Raw genomic sequence first — 20,314 nt, forward strand, 5'->3', positions numbered from 1 at the left:
GGGTAATGCTTGATAATCTATTTCACTGCACACACACATTAGTAATTTTGACTTGTGATGTAATGAATTGGAGTCTTACTGTAATTTTTAAAGACCCGGCTTTCCCTTTTTATGGTCTAGCAGCTCTTAGCAAGCCCTACCACTGCCAAGTTGCCACTGATGGACCCTTAAACAAGGCCATCAGCATTGTTCAAATCCTTAAACAGCTTCACAACTGCCTTCAGTGAATAAATACTTAGAAGTTCTGTTAAAACCATCTTCCTGTTTCCCAACACACAGTAAAGCTGGATACACTCACACTCCCATAAATTGAAACTAGGGCTGGCTCGATACCAATATTTTTATGTCCAATACTGATACTGCAAATTGAGTATCTGCCTATACCGATACCAATCCAATACAGTCATTCTCCTCTCAAACAACTAAGCAGTAATAATACATGTCTCAATGCACCATGGTTAAACTAGCTATCTAAATAACAATGCTCAGACTGTGAAACAAATATTCTAAAAGAATAAATACAGAACCTACAACATCACACTTATACAAAACTGCTGTTTTTATTTTCACTTTTACACACAGAACATTTTTGGTTTCACTTACGTTCGAGCTGTTGTTCACATGACTCGCTTTACAGCGTGTCGTCCAAAGTGTCTACAACTGGAAAATGTGGATGTCAATCAAACGCGATGGACCAGTTGGAATTGAAGCAGAGTTGAGATTTTCCGTTAAAGTTCGGTCACGTTTTTAGAAGACATTTGTGGCTAAATGGGAAATGGTGTAGTTTGTTTTATTTCATAACACTAATGGATTAATTGTTGAGGATGTGAGAGATTTAAAATGCTAAAAGTTTAAGTAGATCAGTGTGTTTTTTTTCTGAATGGCCTTATTTACATTAAGTGTTCTTTACATTAAGTGTTATTTACATTAAGCAACAGTATCGGACCGGATTACACGTTTTTTTCCTGCCGCTATCGGATCCAGTGATTTGGGTCAATATCGACCGATACAGAGTGTAGGATCGGTGCCAGCCCTAATTGAAACTTACGTAAATGAAAAGAAATAGCGGTCCCTTCAAAATAAGATACCTCACCATTGCTATTCGCTTACACAAAGATGCTATTTCTTGTAGCGCTTGTGCATACACACAGTAGCGTAATCCTCTCCAGCTCCTCATTACTGTGCAACTACTTTCCCAAAAGTCTTAATCAAGACACATGAATTTGCAATCAGCATCCTGACAGAACAAGCTAATTAAGTAGCGGCAACGTTGCGGCGGAACGGCTGTTTTTCCGATCATCGCACATGTAATTATCCCCTCCGCCATCAAACTGAATGAAATAATAATTATCATTAAAAGCAATCTACATGCTCTGCTCGAGTACCTTTTCTCCTCCATCCAATCTCTCTCCTCGTCTCTATGAGAAGTGGGGGCTGTGTAAGTGACCTCTATATTGCAGGTAAATGTAGCCCATTCAGAAACACACAGTAGAGCTGATTTAATAGACACTCATCTTCACAAATACACTGTTTATACTGCTGGTTAGTGCTATTCACTTACTTAAATGCTTTGACATGAGCTCGTTTACCATTCCAAATGGAACTGTAAATGCCTACTCATTTTAATATTCGGAAAAAGAGAGTGGGTAGATGAGCAATAATTTTTTTAATGCATTTCCCCCCCTTTTTTCAATTTAGCCTAGCCAATCTGCTGCTGGGGGCATCCAAGAAGGATGTATATTCGCCTGACACACACCAATGCCTTTTTTGTTTTGTTTTTCTTTTTTGCATTTTTCTCCCTTTTTTCTCCTGATTTGTAGCTCGTCCAATTTTTAACCCAATTGCTTTACGCTTCCTCTCTACTGGTGCTGACCCCTGCCACTGATTTAGGAGAGCGAACTGACACACGTCCCCTCTGACACGTGTGCAGTAGCCGACAGCATTTTTTCATCTGCACCAGCCAAGTTCATATGCGAATCAGCCCTGTACTCATCAATCAGCCAGCAGAGGTCGTAATTGCATCAGTTATGACAGGCATGTCCGGCCCGATCGGATTCTATACGGATTTGGCTCGCGTCTTCTGTCTTAAATTACATGACTTGTGGCCCGCCAGCACAGTCAAACAGAAAAAAATTAATTATCGTCGCTGTCTGATTAAAAACACTTTTAGCGGTTTTTACTTTTTTACATGTCTTGATTGTGGGTATAAATCTGTCTGTCCATAGCAGCGAATATCAAAATAACCAATAAAAAGTTGAATCAAATCACGCGGTCTCTTTAACGAGTATCTCCATTGGCTGCTAGACCTGTCCATCAAACCGCATATCTCCGCCTCCTTCCCCTCCGGTACTGTTAGAGAAAGAAGTGAAACTCGTTTGCTGTGTGATGTTTCGTCTCTACAGTTTATTCAGGTTATTCAATCACATGGTTATAAACATGATTTATATTTGTGATGTTTGTAGTGTTTTAAAAACACATTTGTATCTAATATTTATATGGAAGTGTTTACACGGACTGTATTTATTAACACAATTGAACTTTTTTATAGCAGTAAATAACATGATTTACAAAGTAAAGATAATGTCTGGTAACTTGATTGTTTCAGGTATTTATAGGTATTTAAATGGTAATTTAGAAGAGTATTTCCCAGTCTTGTTTCTGCACATTACAGTATTAAAAGTTTTCTTAATAGATTTATGAAATAATCGTGTGTTTTCATGTTTTATTGATGCACAATATTAGATCAAAATATTCTAAGAAGCATGATTTCTGACGTAGCCAGATAACTTAAGCACAGTGTCAAGGATTGTTCAACATGAACGTCTTTTTTTCTCTTTTGTCTTATGGTTATTTATGCCAGGAAATACTCCAAAGGTAGCCATGCATTGTTATACTGTAGTTTAAACCCAAACCATGTTTGGCACCTGAATGCGTACATTTGGTTGTTGTTTGCTGTGTAAAAATAAAATGATTAAATAACAGTGTATTATATGCATATTTGATTGTTTATATATACAGTGGGGCCAAAAAGTATTTAGTCAGCCACTGATTGTGCAAGTTCTCCTACTTAGAAAGATGAGAGAGGTCTGTAATTTTCATCATAGGTACACTTCAACTATGAGAGACAAAATGAGAAAAAAAAATCCAGGAAATCACATTGTAGGATTTTTAAAGAATTTATTTGTAAATTATGGTGGAAAATAAGTATTTGGTCAATAACAAAAGTTCAACTCAATACTTTGTAACATAACCTTTGTTGGCAATGACAGAGGTCAAACGTTTCCTGTAAGTCTTCACCAGGTTTGCACACACTGTAGCTGGTATTTTGGCCCATTCCTCCATGCAGATCTCCTCTAGAGCAGTGATGTTTTGGGGCTGTCGCTGGGCAACACGGACTCCACAAATTTTCTATGGGGTTGAGGTCTGGAGACTGGCTAGGCCACTCCAGGACCTTAAAATGCTTTTTACGGAGCCACTCCTTCGTTGCCAGAGCGGTGTGTTTGGGATCATTGTCATGCTGGAAGACCCAGCCACGTTCCATCTTCAATGCTCTCACTGATGGAAGGAGGTTTTGGCTTAAAATCTCACGATACATGGCCCCGTTCATTCTTCCCTTAACACGGATCAGTCGTCCTGTCCCCTTTGCAGAAAAACAGCCCCAGAGCATGATGTTTCCACCCCCATGCTTCACAGTAGGTATGGTGTTCAACTAAGCATTCTTCTTCCTTCAAACACGACGAGTTGAGTTTTTACCAAAAAGTTCCATTTTGGTTTCATCTGACCACATGATATTCTCCCAATCCTCTTCTGGATCATCCATATGCTCTCTGGCAAACTTCAGACGGGCCTGGACATGTACTGGCTTAAGCAGGGGGACACGCCTGGCACTGCAGGATTTGAGTCCCTCTCGGCGTAGTGTGTTACTGATGGTAGCCTTTGTACTTTGGTCCCAGCTCTCTGCAGGTCATTCATCAGGTCCCTCCATGTAGTTCTGGGATTTTTGCTCACCGTTCTCATGATCATTTTGACCCCACGGGATCGAGGGAGATTATCAATGGTCTTGTATGTCTTCCATTTTCTTACAATTGCTCCCACAGTTGATTTATTCACACCAACATGCTTGCCTATTGTAGATTCACTCTTCCCAGCCTGGTGCAGGTCTAGAGTTTTCTTCCTGGTGTCCTTCGACAACTCTTTGGTCTTGGCCATGGTTGACTGTTTGAGGCTGTGGACAGGTGTCTTTTATACAGATAACGATGTCAAACAGGTGCCATTAATACAGGTAACAAGTGGAGGACAGAAGAGCTTCTTAAAGAAGAAGTTACAGGTCTGTGAGAGCCAGAAATCTTGCTTGTTTGTTATTGACCAAATACTTATTTTCCACCATAATTTATAAATAAATTCTTTAAAAATCTTAGAATGTGATTTCCTGGATTTTTTTTTCTCATTTTGTCTCTCATAGTTGAAGTGTACCTATGATGAAAATTACAGACCTCTCTCATCTTTCTAAGTAGGAGAACCTGCACAATCAGTGGCTGACTAAATACTTTTTGGCCCCACTGTATATATATATATATATATATATATATACAGTATATACAGTATATGTTTTCCCCTCTTTTTCCCCCATTTTTTATCCCCCAGTCTAGTTGTGTCAAATTACCCTGACGACCCTTCACCGCTGACTGAGGATGCCTCTCAACTGACATACGCCCCCTCCGGCACGTACAGTCAGTACAGATAGTGCACCTGCACGAGTCGAGTTCATATACTTGACGGGCACTGTGTATGGAGGGCCACACCCCCATCAGCATTATTCCTCAGCCCTGTGCAGGCGCCATCAGTCAGCTAGCAGGGGCCGCAGTTGCACCAGTTATGAGGACCTATGATCCAACTTTCTTACCCTCTAACCCTGAACAACACCCAATCGTTGTTCATACTGCCGCCCAGCCCAGTTGGAAAGGCAGAGCTGAGATTCGATACGATGTATTCGAAACCCCAACTCTGTTGAGCTAGCGTACTTTACCGCTGCGCCACCTGAGCGGCCAGCATATTTTATTGTTTAAAATAATGTCATCAGGGACTGTTGGCCCTCGGGCACTTTCACATTATCAAATCTGGCCCTCCTAGAAACAAGTTTGGACACCCCTGAGTTATGAGGTCCCTATCCGGCTCCCTAGCCCTGTATGAACAACAGCCAAACGTTGTTCATATAGCCACCCAGCCCAGCCGGATGGCAGAGCTGAAATTCAATATGATGTATTCGAAATCCCAGCTCTGGTGTGCTAGCGTATTTAACCGCTGCGCCACCTAAGCGGCACACCAATGCCTTCTTATTCTCCTATACTATGATGGATTTGTGCCTGAGGTCGCCTTCACGTCCGGAGAGCCATGCCCCAATCTCGGCGCTCCTCCACTTTCTTTACAGGCGCCCAAGGCAACCAAGGTCCTTACACAAGGTCCAGGGCAACCAAGGTCCTGCTGACTGTAGTCCATCTATTTTTCTACATACCGTTTAAGCCTGCTTTCACCCTGTTCTTCAATGGTCAGGACCCCCACAGGACCACCACTGAGCAGGTATTATTTAGGTGGTGGATCATTTTCAGTACTGCAGTGACACTGACATGGTGGTGGTGTGTTAGTGTGTGTTGTGCTGGTATGAGTGGATCAGACACAGCAGCACTGCTGGAGTTTTTAAATACCGTGTCCTCTCACTGTCCACTCTATTAGACACTCCTAACTAGTTGATCCACCTTGGGTGGTTTTAATGTTATGGCTGGTCAGTGTATATCTATCTGTCTGTCTATCTGTCTATCTATCTATCTATCTATAAATAATTCTGATAGTGAAAGGCCAGTCTAAACAGTGAGCAGCTAAAAGAATAGAAGCTTACAAAAACAACGACACAAAGTGTCTCCTCCATCAAACAGTCGCTGAGGGAAACCGAACCTCCACAGGGCAGAATTCATTACCTCAGTACTGAGCTTGTCAACTTTCTGCTGTTTGGCTTGGCCTTTTATCTCCTGCACACAAACAAACTTATTCTGAGAGGAATAAACACACACAAACACACACTGGTGTTACTGACAGTCCAACAGCAATATGCTGGAAAACCAGCTGCGTCCAACTGCATCCAAAAACAAACGGCTGCAGTTTACCCAGATTAGCTGTGAACACAGCAGGGAAATGAAATCCCTGGGAGATTACTGCAGGGACAGAGGAACCAGCAAGGATGGTACTGAAATTAGTTCTATGCCAAGCCTTGACCCAAATAAAACACCCACTATCAACAGTCATGGTTCGATGTTGGAAATAGGGTTGTCCAGTGGGTTGTTCGATGGGCAAGATGCAGGAACCACCCTGGGAAGGTCACCAGTCCATCACATGGCAAACACACAAACACAATCACGGGTTTCCATCCAAAAGTTTCGCAAGTGTAAAGCGCATTTACGAAATATCGGCAGAAATAAAAAAGCCAAAAATTGTCGCGTTTCCATCAACTACAGTTATGAGAAAAAACCTTTACATGACGTGTCAACGCTCTGCAGAGAAACGAGCAGGATGGAGAGATTTAATATGATTTTGCGTTAAGTAGAATTATATTTACAACCATTTGCCATCTTTTTATGGTTATGTTGTTTGCAGCTAAGAGACGTCGGGCAGAACGAGCAATGGCCCATCTAATGTGGGCTCAAATCTCCGTGCCACGGCGACGTTCACCTCGCATCTGGGAACGTAAACGCACTAAACAATTTTGGGAGCACATTGTGCAGAACCATTTTTCAGACGAGCTTTGGATCAAGAATTTCAGAAAGTCAAAATCAGCCTTTGATAAGCTATGCACCATGATCGGGTCATCTGTAGAGCCAAAAGTTTACAGTCACCGGCCACCCGTGCAAACTGAAAAGAGGATTGCTATTGCCTTGTACAAGCTGGCCACTTGTGCGGAGTACAGGGTAGCGGGCGAGACGTTCGGTGTGAGCGTAACAACAGTTCACCGTAGTGTATACGCTGTATGCCAAGCAATAACATCAAAACTAATGTACACAATGGTACACACATTCCAATCCTCCCTCCAGCAGTCAGGTACAGGGACTATGTAAATCGAAAGGGATGGCCATTGATTGTTTTGCAGGCACTTGTGGATGACCAGTTGTTGATTCGTGATGTATGTGTTGGCTCTCCCGGCAGCGCACATGACCCAGCAGTCTTTAAAACATCACACCTTTTCAGGCACACTACACACGTTGACAGTCATTCAGTTTTAAACTATATATACAGGGTGAGTCAATCATGTGACTTAGAGCTTGAAACGTCATCGTTTATTCGCAAAACCCGTTTCCATCCCCTTTTTTCGCATTTCGGCAATGCGATATTCTAACTTTTCCACCTCCTTCAAGTGTGAAAACTTTTTTTGCGATATTTGGGTCTTTTTTTTTTTTTTTTTGAGCTTTTCCATCCAGGTTTTTTAATGCACATTTTCAAAATTCGCAAAAAGTTAGTGGATGGAAAAGCCTCTACAAACACACCTAAGGGCAATTTAGTATCTCAAGTCAGCCTGATTGTGGGACACACACACATGAGGAGAGCATGCACTGTTTCACCTGGGAATCAAAACCAGGACCTTCTTGCTGTGAGGAAACAGTGCTACCCACCGAACCACCATCCCATCCTGGAAAAATCTGAATGATTTAAAAAGTCTGGTTTAAATGGCCGAAGTTTTGAAAAAGGCAGTCACATAAACTTAACAAGACTTGGGTGATATAGGTACCATGGTAAAATGCCAATTGCTGACAGAGCTCAAAATTACGGCGACATGTCGAGAAACTGCTCACTCTGTTTTTTCTCCCCTCGTACTCAGAAATACCCGAATGCAGGCTGCTGTGCTGATTAAACTCTGTCATTATCTGTAATTAACAGTCATTAAGGTTGTTAAAGGTGCCCCGACAAGGTAAAGGTACAGGTGCGCCAACCTGTCTCCATTTAGCTGCTCTCAAAAACATTTTCTTTAAATACTTAGGCTAAAAGCATTTATATACAGCGGTTACAGCCGTGCACACACACACACACATGGAAACTACACAGTATGTTGAACAGTATAACATGTACATAACTTGGCACAGGTACTTATTGAGTGGGTAAGTGAGTGAGTGAGTCACTGAGTAAGCAAATGAGTGAGTGGATGACAGTGGGTGAATGAGTGAGTTTATAAGTGAATAAGTGAGTTCATAATTGAGTAAGTCAGTGAGTGAGTGAGTGAGTGGATGGGTTTATGAGTGCGAGTGAGTGAGTGAGAGAATGACTCAGTGGGTGAGTGAGTGAGTTAATGAGTTAGTGAGTGAATGACTCAGTGAGTGAGTGAGTGAGTGAGTTAATGACTCAACGATTGAGTGAGTTATTGACTCTGTGAGTGAGTAAGTGAATGACTCAGTGAGTGAGTGAGAGAATGACTCGGTGGGTGAGTGAGTGAGTGATTGAGTGAGTGAATTACTCAGTGAGTAAGTAAGTTAAAAAGTGAGTGAATGACTCAATAAATGAGAAAGTGAGTTGATGAGTGAGTGAGTGAATGACTTGATGAGTGAGTAAATTAATGAGTGAATGAGTGAATTAATAAGTGAGTGAGTGAATGACTGAGTGAGTGAGTAAATGACTCAGTGAGTGAGTGAATGAGTGAGTAAATGAGTAAGTGAATCAGTGAGTGAGTGAGTGAGTGGATGAGTGAGTTAATTAGTGAGTGAGTTAATGACTCAGTGAGTTACTGAGTGAGTGGGTGAATGACTAAGTGAGTGAGTGAGTGAGTAAGTGAGTTAATGAGTGAGTAAATGAGTAAGTGACTCAGTGAGTGAGTGAGTGAGTGGATGAGTGAGTTAATTATTGAGTGAGTTAATGACTCAGTGAGTTACTGAGTGAGTGGGTGAATGACTGAGTGAGTTTTAATGTATCTGACTTGCAATTGTAAATCGCTTAGGATAAAAGATCAGAATAATTTAGTGAATAAGAGATTTTACTTCTATATATGTAAGTAGTTTATGAAAAACCCTATAAAACATGTTTCTGCTTTGTCATTATGGGTGATTAAATGTGGACTGATGCGTAAGAATAGCAACTTACTAAAAATCAACTCCACAACTCAAATGTGTAAAAAGCAAAGGGGTCTTAAAACTTGCAGAATGTACTCTACATGACTATTATAATGGAAATAAGCAGAAAATTAATTTACCTGGCATACAAACATACAGTCACTTAGCAATAAAAGAGAAAACACCTTGCACTTATACTTAAACAGCTTAGAGCTTTCAAACTGTCAGCATCTGCAACCTTGGGAGTCTAAAAGAGCCATTAAAGGCAGACGTGGATGTGCAGTCTGTAAATGTAGAGTCATTAAACCAGCCTCAGCTGCTCAAGGGTTTTCCCACAGTGATGAACCACACACAGCCGCAGTATACAGAACACTGAATCACTTAGCAATTAGCCTCGGTGCATAATACCATACAGAGGGTATGGATTCAGTCCAAACTGAGCCCTGATATAAGGAAGCTGGTGAGGTGCCAGCAACAGTGAGCAGGATTATAAAAGCTGGCTCAGTTTTACAGATGAAAAATTCAACCCTTTTATTTAACAGGATATTTACTGAGCTGAATGAACAGTAAACAATAATCTGGTGTAGCTGCACAGCAACATGGGTCCTAGAGACCTGGATTTGATCTGTTATGAGTTTTGCATGTTCCACTTATATCTGATGGGTTCCCACCAGGTACTCTGGTTTCCTCCCATCTTTCAAAAACAAGTCTGTGGGTTGATAAGCTGCTAGCTGCTCCTGATTGCCTCCAGAAATTAGACAATGCAATGTAATGCACTTGTTTCCCATCAAGGATGTATTTCTGTTTTGTGGTCATTCTTTCCAAATAGGTTCAAGACCCATACTGACCCATCATCATAGCTTTACAACCTCAAATCAGAAAAAGTTGGGACAGTATGGAAAATGCAAATAAAATAAAAACACATAGTTTCTTACATTTACTTTGACTTTTATTTTATTGCAGACAGGATGAACCTGAGATATTTAATGTTTTATCTGCTCAACTTCATTTCATTTATTAATAAACATCCATTCCTAAATTTCAGGCCTGCAACACATTCCAAAAAAAGTTGGGACAGGGACAATTTAGGTCTAGTAATGAGGTGAAAAAACTAAATAATGATGTGATTCTAAACGGGTGATTGTAATCATGGTTTGATACAAAAGCAGCATCAGGAAAGGCTGAGTCTTTGATGAGCAAAGATGATGAGAGGATCTCCAGTTTGTCAACGAATGTGTGAAAAAAAATTATTGAAATATTTAAAAACAATGAACCTCATTAAAGATTGGAAGGGATTTGCATATTTCTCCCTCTACAGTGCAGAATATTATTAAACAATTGAAGCAATCGGAAACACTAAATCACTTGGTATCCTCGGTGCCAAAACATCTTTTAAGTGAGGTGAAAAGGAATGGCAACATTACAAAGTGGTAAATGCTTTACTGTCCCAACTTTTTTGGAATGTGTTGCAGGTCTGAAATGCAGGAATGGATGTTTATTAATAATTGAAATGAAGTTGAGCAGATAAAACATGAAATATCTCAGGTTCATCCTGTCTGCAATGAAATAAAAGTCAAAGTAAATGTAAGAAACTCTGTGTTTTTTTTTTATTATTATTATTTGCATTTTCTATGCTGTCCCAACTTTTTCTGATTCGGGGTTGTATTTTAAATGCTTTCTTCAAATTAAGCCATTGCCAGTTTCTATTTGGTAACCAAACAAAATAATGCCGCAATGTCTTATAACACATAATTTACATTTACGGCATTTAGAAGACACTTTTATCCAAAGCGACAATTGTGATGAAAATTACAATTATGATGGAATACAGTTTGGACAGTTGATGGTTAGGGACCTTGCTCAAGTGGTGGGGCTTGAACGGGAAACCTTCTGATTACTAGTCCAGGAACTGTCCTGGAAATGTTCTGAATAAAAGGTAACTACAGCATGTTCAAAAATCTACGAGCAGTCATTCAGGATGTCCTTTTTATTAGAAAACACTGAAACTTGCACTACAATTTGGTCTGTAGTGTTGTAGTGTAATTTTGAGCAATTGTAGCCTAGTGGTTAAGGTACTAGACTAGCAATTCAAAGGTTGTGGGTTCAACCCCCACCACTGTCAGGTTGCCACTGTTGAGCCTTTGAGCAAGCCTTTAAGGCTCAATTGCGCAAGACAATATACTGCCACAGTACTGTAAGGATGCTGTGACTGGATAAAAGCGTCTACTAAATGCCAAAAATGTAAATGTTCTAAAGTCTGTAAAGACAAAACTGAGCTTAGGGTGGGAAATAAAGTTTACTCTTAATAACAGGATATGGTGCTTTCCCTTTTGGAAATATCTCATAGTAGAGTAGCTGAAAAACAAGTATTACACAGCAAGAAACTAAGTTCAGTCTGAATCATTATAAATAAAATTATTTATTACTCAGTCTGGATAATATGCCAGGGCTTTTAACAATAGTGGTGGTTTCCTTGGGAAACCTCCACTTAATACCCTCTGAGGTTTCCAATTGCTCCAGTGTCTCCAGTACCTCCAGTACTAAACACCTATCTGTAAGACATTTAGAAAAGCTATTACCCACTGGCTCACTGCCAACTGTGACGTCAAATTGTAAGTGGATTCGTTTTTCACTACGTTGTACAGCCTCTACAGTGCACGATACACCCAGCACAACCACATTTATACACTGATCATGACCACTGACAGGTAAACTGAATAACACTGGTTATCTCTTCATCACGGCACCTGTTAGTGGGTGGGATATATTAGGCAGCAAGTGAACATTTTATCCTCAAAGCTGATGTGTTAGAAGCAGGACAAATGGACAAGCGTGAGGATTTGAGTGAGTTTGACGAGGGCCAAATTGTGACGGCTAGACAACTGGGTCAGAGAATCTCCAAAACTGCAGCTCTTGTGGGGTGTTCCCGGTCTGCAGTGATCAGTATCTATCAAAAGTGGTCCAAGGAAGGAACAGTGGTAAACGACAGGGTCATGGGCGGCCAAGGCTCATTGATACACGTGGGGAGCGAAGGCTGGCTTGTGTGGTCCGATCCAACAGACGAGCTACTGTAGCTCAAACAGCTGAGGAAGTTAATGCTGGTCCTGATAGAAAGGTGTCAGAATACACAGTGCATCACAGTTGTTGCATATGGGGGAGCAACATATAGGGGGGCCAACACAATATTAGGAAGGTGGTCATAATGTTATGCCTAATCTGTGTATTGTAAAATAAGTAAAACACAGCTGGATTAACACAGACTAACTGTATTATATTGTACAAGTGCAAACCAAGAACCCACAACTTGATCTAATCTTACACATATAAGTCTAAAAGTAGATGGACACCTGACCATGAGCTTGCCAGACATCCTATTTTAATCCATGGCCATTAATAGGGTGCTATAACAGTCACCACTATTCCACATTTTTATTTTATTAGATTTGGGACTGTGTCTGTAAGAACCTTTGTGAGTCCTAGAAGCTAATTCTGCAGTTCTTAATTCCTATAAAAACAAGTATCTCTAAAGCAGTATATGATCATTAAATGAGAGGTCTAGTGATACTAACACTCGCTTACTAACAACTAACTCTTATATATGCTCAATTCATGTGTTACTACCCAGTTCCCTGCTACCCAGTTCCAAGAAGCTTTTTGCTAATTCTTACCAGAAATAGAAAAAAAATCTGAATCAATTCCTTTAAGTTGATTTAATTTACATTAGTTACTTATCAAGTTTCATCCAGACTACAGTTAAAAGCCTTTAATGCTGTAGCTGAAGCACATCGTCCTGATCTATCGAATCATTATTGACCATCCTGAGCACTTCACTGTGCGGATGCAGCTTATTACTGATCCCTGAGATCACTAACAGCTCACTTAGTGGAATACCCATTCCTTGTATAGCATCTAAACTCAACAATTATGATCCTGGGAGTATCATAAAGCAAATATGCTTTAGTGGTGTCCAGGTCTGAGCTATTCTAAGGTTAATGGTTCGGTTTTTTAATTGTATTTATTCATTTGGCTGATGCGTTTACTGTCTGGTGTTTACTAGCACAGAATCCTCGATCACTGAGAAATGTAGCTCATTTACTTAGATTTTATTTGATTTTATTCTTTAATGTGTAATATGTAAGATAAAATGGGATATTATTATTATCATTAACCTCTATACCTTTTTTTTCCACTCCTCATCGAATGTCAGGTAATTTCTGCCAAAAAATTTCCAATCCTTTAATGTAATCTACCATCTAATACCAATTTCTAACATTTAAATGTTGCAGAAGACATTTAATTGAAGACATTTAATTAGATGATATCACTGTTAGCTGTGGGTGTAGCTGAATCTCCTGAACTGAGTGATAAGAAGTGGTACTACATAGTAAATAACTATAAATAACTGAATTTAATAAGCACAAAATCAAGCAGTCAATGTCTGAGAGGAGTTCTGCATGTTTCCTTGGGTCTGTGTGGATTTCCTCTAGGAAACAAAAAACGAGTGGCACCCTACAATAGATTGGCCTGTCTAGGGTGCATTCCTATCTTGCACCCAGTGTATCTGGTTTGCTTTTGACCCACTATGTCTGTGAGCAGGATGAAGCAGTAATTGTAAATAGGTCCAAAAAAATAAAAAGCTAAAAGAACAAGATGTATTCTTCTTATTATTTTTATAATAATAATTATTATTATTATTATTACAGGCACAGACAGTAGAATACCGATAGGAAGTGAGTCTTTGTTCCAGGAATTTAAATAATGATTTTAACAAAACATTTCATTATAAAGAGTATTAGCAGTAAACAAAATGCTCATTAGTGAGTGTGAGGTTTATTTTTTATTACACACACACACACACACAAGAAATACACATAATTTTGTTTAGATATAAAAAGTCATGAAACACCAACATTAAACCCTCATTCCAGCTGTGAAGCAAAGCCTTGGTTTTGGACTGCTATGATGCCTTGGGGGCTGAACAGCTGGAAAGATTTTGGGGTAGTGGTCCAAAAATAAAATGACCTCAAAACATAAGTAACAGGGAGAGTTGTAGCCTAGGGGGTTGAGCTGTGGGTTACCAACTGGAGGGTTGAGGGTTTAAATCCACTGTTGAGTTCTAAAACAAGACCCCTAAACCCCAGGGGCGCTCTACAATGGTTTCCAAAAAAGTTATGCAGATAATGAACTTCATTGTACTGTACACGTGTAGATGTATACATGCCAAATTAAAGTGTCCATCTGCCCCACTCACTCACTCACTTTCTTAACTGCTTATCCAATCAGGGTCGCTGGTGCTGGAGCCTATCCCAAATTTTCAATGGGCACAAGGCACACAGTAACACCCTGGACGGGGTGCTAGTCCATTGCAGGGCAGACACACATACAAACACGCACGCACACATTCACCTATAGGGCAATGCAGTGTCTCCAATTAGCCTGACTGCATGTCTTTGGACTGTGGGAGGAAACCGGAGCTCCCGGACGAAACCCACACAGACATGGAGAACATGCAAACTCCGCACAGAAAGTACCAAGACCGCCACGCCTGGGAATCAAACACAGGACCTTCTTGGTGTGAGGCGACAGTGCTACCCACCGAGCCACCGTGCCACCCCCATCTGCCCCAGTTTACCCTTAAATCAATGACTAAAAAAGGATGAGTTGAACAGTGTGAATGAACAAACTTGCTGAGAGACATCTGGGTGAGCGACTGGGTGAGCTCTACACATACAAACATCTTTTCTTTCTCTTCTCCTGACTGACATATAAATAGATTCAAAAACATTTTTAAACTGTATTCCTGCATTTTTCGTGTTATTCAGCCCAGATGTCTAGAGCGGATTGTACTCATGCAGCGTCTGTCCTCGTCCCCTGGCACTCATTTTGGCGTCTTGAATGCCAGTTTAACTACCATGCATGTCAAAAAATGTCTTCTCGCAACCCGTAATACATCAGCCTTTTTGTTCCCTTCCTGGAGAAGAGTTGTATCAGGGTGGAATCAGGGTTGAGTTGAATAGAGTCACTGTTCTATACACTTAGAAACAAACCAGGACGAGCAGCCTAACACCTGGAACAAGGGGAAATGCACCAGGGTTTCATTTAAACAGACCAGGGGTTCAATTCAAATGCACCTGGATTTAAATTGTTAATCAGAAGGCAGTGGTAGCTCAGTGGTTAAGGTACAGGGCTAGTAATCAGAAGGTTGCTGGTTCAAATCCCACAATTGTTTACATTATTTTTTATTGCTAGTTATAACTTCAAGGTTCAATTTAATTTGGTGCATGTGTGATCCTATATATTCAAATTATCCTCCAGGCCACTCAATAAGGATGGGCCCTGCTGAGTCTTGTTCCTCTCAAGGTTTCTTCCTGTAATTTTAAGGGATTTTTCCTTGCCACTGTCACCCTTGGTTTGCTCAACAGGGGTTTTTGGTCTGCTGGTCCTGGATTCTGTAAAGGTCCACTGTAACAAGAGCTATACAAATAAATTTGACTTGACTTGACATGACATGTGCCAGGTTGTCACCGTTGGGCCCTTAAGCAAGGCTCCTAACCCTCAATTGGTTGCAATGTTTGTGGTCACTATTTTAAGTCGCTTTGGATCAAACGCTAAATGCCAAAATCATATAAGTAATCAGGGTTTAAACAGACAAGAGTTTAAATGAAACTGACCAAATCAAGTCATTTGCTTCTGTTTACTGTGGAATTGCAACTAAATAATCAACACTTACTAAATAAACAATACATACTGAAGATTGTTTTTCTTTACTGGTTACTGGTTCATGGTTATTTTTTATATATTAAAGTCTGGCCTCTTGTAAGAAGAACTGATCAATAGAATCGATCTTTTTCACACAAGAGTACTTCTGCAAATGAGATTAGAGGACTTACAGGATATAATACAGACTTCAGGACTCTTGTAAGGTACATAAACCACTGAGCAACTGCCTAGGCTCTAAGAGTAAACCAACCTTTCTGAACTGAGAGGAAAATATTTTCCTACCAAACTGTATTAAGGAAGGAGTTCGTCTCAGAAGTCAACACCACAACCATGAACACTACTGAAATGTGTGCTTGTAATGTTTCTACTCCGTGGAATAAAATATAGCATACCATTAGTGCTGGGCGGTATGACGGTACATACGGTATACCATTTTTGATTCCTCGTATGGTATGGATTTTTCATATACCGCCATACCGTAACATAGTTAATACAACAGCTGTAGGCTTCAATAGGTAGCAAATCAAATACTGTAATATTGTTCACCGCTAAAAGCGCTATGGAGCGTTGTGTAGATTAGATACAGCATAACAGTGTTAACAGATGAGTTAACAGAAAAATAAACAAAAACAGATGGAGGATGAAGAGAGGAAGACTAAATATGCACCGAAAGAACCTGCCAAAGAAATGAGGCGTGTCAGCAGTTTAGAACAGACTAAAACACTTTATACTGCACCAGCCGAGCCACGACTGTTGCAAACAACGACATTATGAACGCAGTAACAATCCACATATGCAAGGACACGATTCCTCTATAGACAGTCGAGAATGAAGCTTTCAGAGCAATAATTAACAGACTCTTAAAAAATACTGTGATACAAATTTTTGGTCATACCGCCCAGCCCTACATACAGCGGGGGAAATAAATATTGAACGCATCAACATTTTTCTCAGTAAATATATGTGTAATAAAGTGAAATGACACAGGGAAAAAGTATTGAACACATGAAGAAAAGGAGGTGCAAAAAGGCATGGAAAGCCAAAACACCAGCTGAAATCTGTCAGTATTTAGAAAGCAATCCTGCCCCTATCAGTGCAAATTAATATCAGCTGGTTTAGTCCTAATTGATGGCCTACAAATAGGTTTTTCATTACCAAGGTGTCACACAAGAAGCATCTCGTGATGGGTAAAAGCAAAGAGCTCTCTCAAGACCTTCACAACCTTATTGTTGCAAAACATACTGATGGTATTGGTTACAGACGTTTTTTTAAACTTCTGAATGTTCCAGTGAGCACCGTTGGGGCCATTATCCGGAAGTGGAAAGAACATCATTTCACCATAAACCGGCCACGACCAGGTGCTCCTCGCAACATTTCTGACAGAGGAGTCAAAAGAATAATCAGAAGAGTTGTCCAAGAGCCAAGGACCACTCGCGGAGAGCTTCAGAAAGACCTGGAATTAGCAGGTACAGTTGTTTCAAAGAAAAGTATAAGTAATGCACTCAACCGCCATGGCCTTTATGCACGCTCACCACGCAAGACTCCATTTCTGAAGAAAAAGCATGTTGAAGCTCGTTTAAAGTTTGCTGCACAACATTTGGACAAGCCTATAAAATACTGGGAGAATATAGTCTGGTCAGATGAGACCAAAATTGAACTCTTTGGATGTCATAGCACACACCATGTTTGGAGGAGAAAAGGCACTGCACATCACCCCAAAAACACCATACCAACAGCGAAGTTTGGAGGTGGGAACATCATGGTGTGGGGCTGTTTCTCAGCATATGGTACTGGTAGACTTCATGTAATTGAAGAAAGGATGAATGGAGAAATGTAAGAATGTAAGAATCTGCTGCCATCTACCAGAATGCTGAAGATGAAACGAGGGAGGACATTTCAGCAAGACAATGATCCCAAACACACAGCCAAGGAAACTCTCAAGTGGTTTCAGAGAAAGAAAATAAAGCTGCTAGAATGGCACAGTCAATCACCCGACTTGAATCCAATTGAAAATCTATGGAAAGAACTGAAAATCAGAGTTCATAGAAGAGGCCCCCGGAACCTTCATGATCTGAAGACAGTTTGTGTGGAAGAATGGGCCAAAATCAAACCTGAACAATGCATGCGACTAGTTTCTCCATACAGAAGGCGTCTTGAAGCTGTCATTACCAACAAAGGCTTTTCTACTAAATATTAAATAAATTTCAATAAGCGTGTTCAATACTTTTTCCCTGTGTCATTTCACTTTATTACACATAACTTAATTGATGGACTTATTTGTTTTGACTGCTTTATATGTGTGGATTACTTGGGTTGTTACCAACATCTGGTGAAAATTTCATGTCAATAGTCCCATCAGAAATATATTTACTGAGAAAAATGTTGATGCGTTCAATACTTATTTTCCCCGCTGTACCATTAAAAAACCTATTCATATCTCAAACACAGCCTGTCTGCCAATTAAAATGTAAGAACAACTAGAATTTGTATTAGTTCCAAATACTTACAACTGCATGATTGCTGGCAGTCAGTTGGTAAAATTAACAAAGTGTTCACAGAGAGACACCAGCCCATAAATATGGAGCTCATGTGGTCTAATAGGACCGTAGCTGGATTTGTTACTGAGGAAAAACAGGAGATGAAAAGCTGGTTCTTACCCAAGAGGTTTCTCTACCCGACTCCCCAGAGATCCAACAACCTCCCCCAGGGTGCAATGCGCCTGGCCCAGGAAATCCTGCACATAGGATAAGAGAATAAAAGAGAGGAACACAAATACAAAGAGGGAGCAAAACAGAACGGGGTTTAAAATGAATAAATAAAGTCCTATCAAGGTTTAACAATAATGAAACATACTGCTGTGTTTAATGCATTAAATTTTAATTAGGCTAAGAATTTAGAGCTACATGTACAAAGATGAGATGGCAACCCACAAAATGTGCTGTAGAGTCGGGAAAATGTTTGAATTATTTAATTTATGACTACTGCCTATATCCTCTTCATATTTACACACAATTTTTTTTATTATATAAATATGAACAATACATTTGTATTTCTGTAAGCCTATACAAAAATCTGTTTAAACATTTTATTCAGTTTCAGCTTATTCCTCTTTTGGAATTGTCATTTTAAAAATGTTTTTTTAATTATATTTTATTTATGCATTTTCTTCCCTTTTTCTCCCTTTTAGGGGCGTCCAATTGCTCCATTGCATCATGCTTCCTCTTCACCAATGCCGATCCCCGCTCTGATTGAGGAAAACGAAGCTAACCCACGCCCCCTTCGACACGTGGGCAGCATGCCGTATGCATCTTATGTAACCTTCAGATGCATTTTTCTAGTGTCGTACCAACTTTATAATGCCATCAGCTAAATAATGTTTTTGGTTGAGCGTGAAGCCACTGACGCACCGCTGCTTTCACATCATCATTACATTCTCCTTAAAGCTTCTTTGAGTGTCCAAAAAGGTGGAAATCATATGGAGCTAAATCTGGACTACAAGCGTCTCTCAGGCTCTCAGACACGACCGATTACTCCTCCTCCCACCCTCACTTTTTCCAACCAAAATATAAAAAATGGGTGGCTTGGGTGGCACAGAAGTAAAAAGCGGCAGCCCACTACCACTGGGATCCATGGTTCGATTCCCTAGCTGTGCTATCGGTCAGTCGGGTATCTACATACAGACGTGAATGGCTAGGTCTAAGTGTGGAGTGGTCGATGCACTGAATTGGATTGGTGTTCTGTCAAAAGTGTGCGATTGCATTGCGCCCAATAATTCCGACAAACCGGATCCACCACAACCATGACCAGGGTAAAGCAAGAGTTAAAATTAAAAATGATTGAACACTTGTTTTACCCTGCTTTACACACTGATCAGCCACAACATTAAAACCACCTCCTTGTTTCTACACTCACTGTCCATTTTATCAGCTCCACTTACCATATAGAAGCACTTTGTAGTTCTACAATTACTGACTGTAGTCCATCTGTTTCTCTGCATGCTTTGTTAGCCCCTTTTCATGCTGTTCTTTAATGGTCAGGACCCCCACATGACCAACACAGAGCAGGTATTATTTAGGTGGTGAATCATTCTCAGCCCTGCAGTGACACTGATGGTGGTGTGTTAGTGTGTGTTGTGCTGGTATGAGTGGATCAGACACAGCAGCACTGCTGGAGTTTTTAAATACCGTGTCCACTCACTGTCCACTCTATTAGACACTCCTACCTAGTTGGTTCACCTTGTAGATGTGAAGTCAGTGAAACGATCGCTCATCTATTGCTGCTGTTTGAGTTGGTCATCTTCTAGACCTTCATCAGTGGTCACAGGACACTGCCCACGGGGCACTGTTGCCTGGATATATTTTTGGTTGGTGGACTATTCCCAGTCCAGCAGTGACAGTAAGGTGTTTAAAAACTCCATCAGCGCTGCTGTGTCTTATCCCTTCATACCAGCACAACACACACTAACACACCACCACCATGTCAGTGTCACTGCAATGCTGAGAATGATCCACCAC

General features: G+C 40.4%; 1 protein-coding gene across 1 annotated transcript in view; it reads right to left on the reverse strand.

Moving 5' to 3' along the window:
* LOC134315983 (copine-8) overlaps positions 1-20,314 on the reverse strand; it is a 200,578-nt gene that overhangs the window by 73,417 nt on the left and 106,847 nt on the right. The window contains exon 6 of the mRNA XM_062996469.1: positions 18,458-18,534. Within this exon, the coding sequence (XP_062852539.1) occupies positions 18,458-18,534 (77 nt within the window). The remainder of the gene's footprint in view (positions 1-18,457; positions 18,535-20,314) is intronic.

Source organism: Trichomycterus rosablanca, chromosome 1 (assembly GCF_030014385.1).
Source record: "Trichomycterus rosablanca isolate fTriRos1 chromosome 1, fTriRos1.hap1, whole genome shotgun sequence".
Lineage (NCBI taxonomy): Eukaryota > Metazoa > Chordata > Actinopteri > Siluriformes > Trichomycteridae > Trichomycterus > Trichomycterus rosablanca.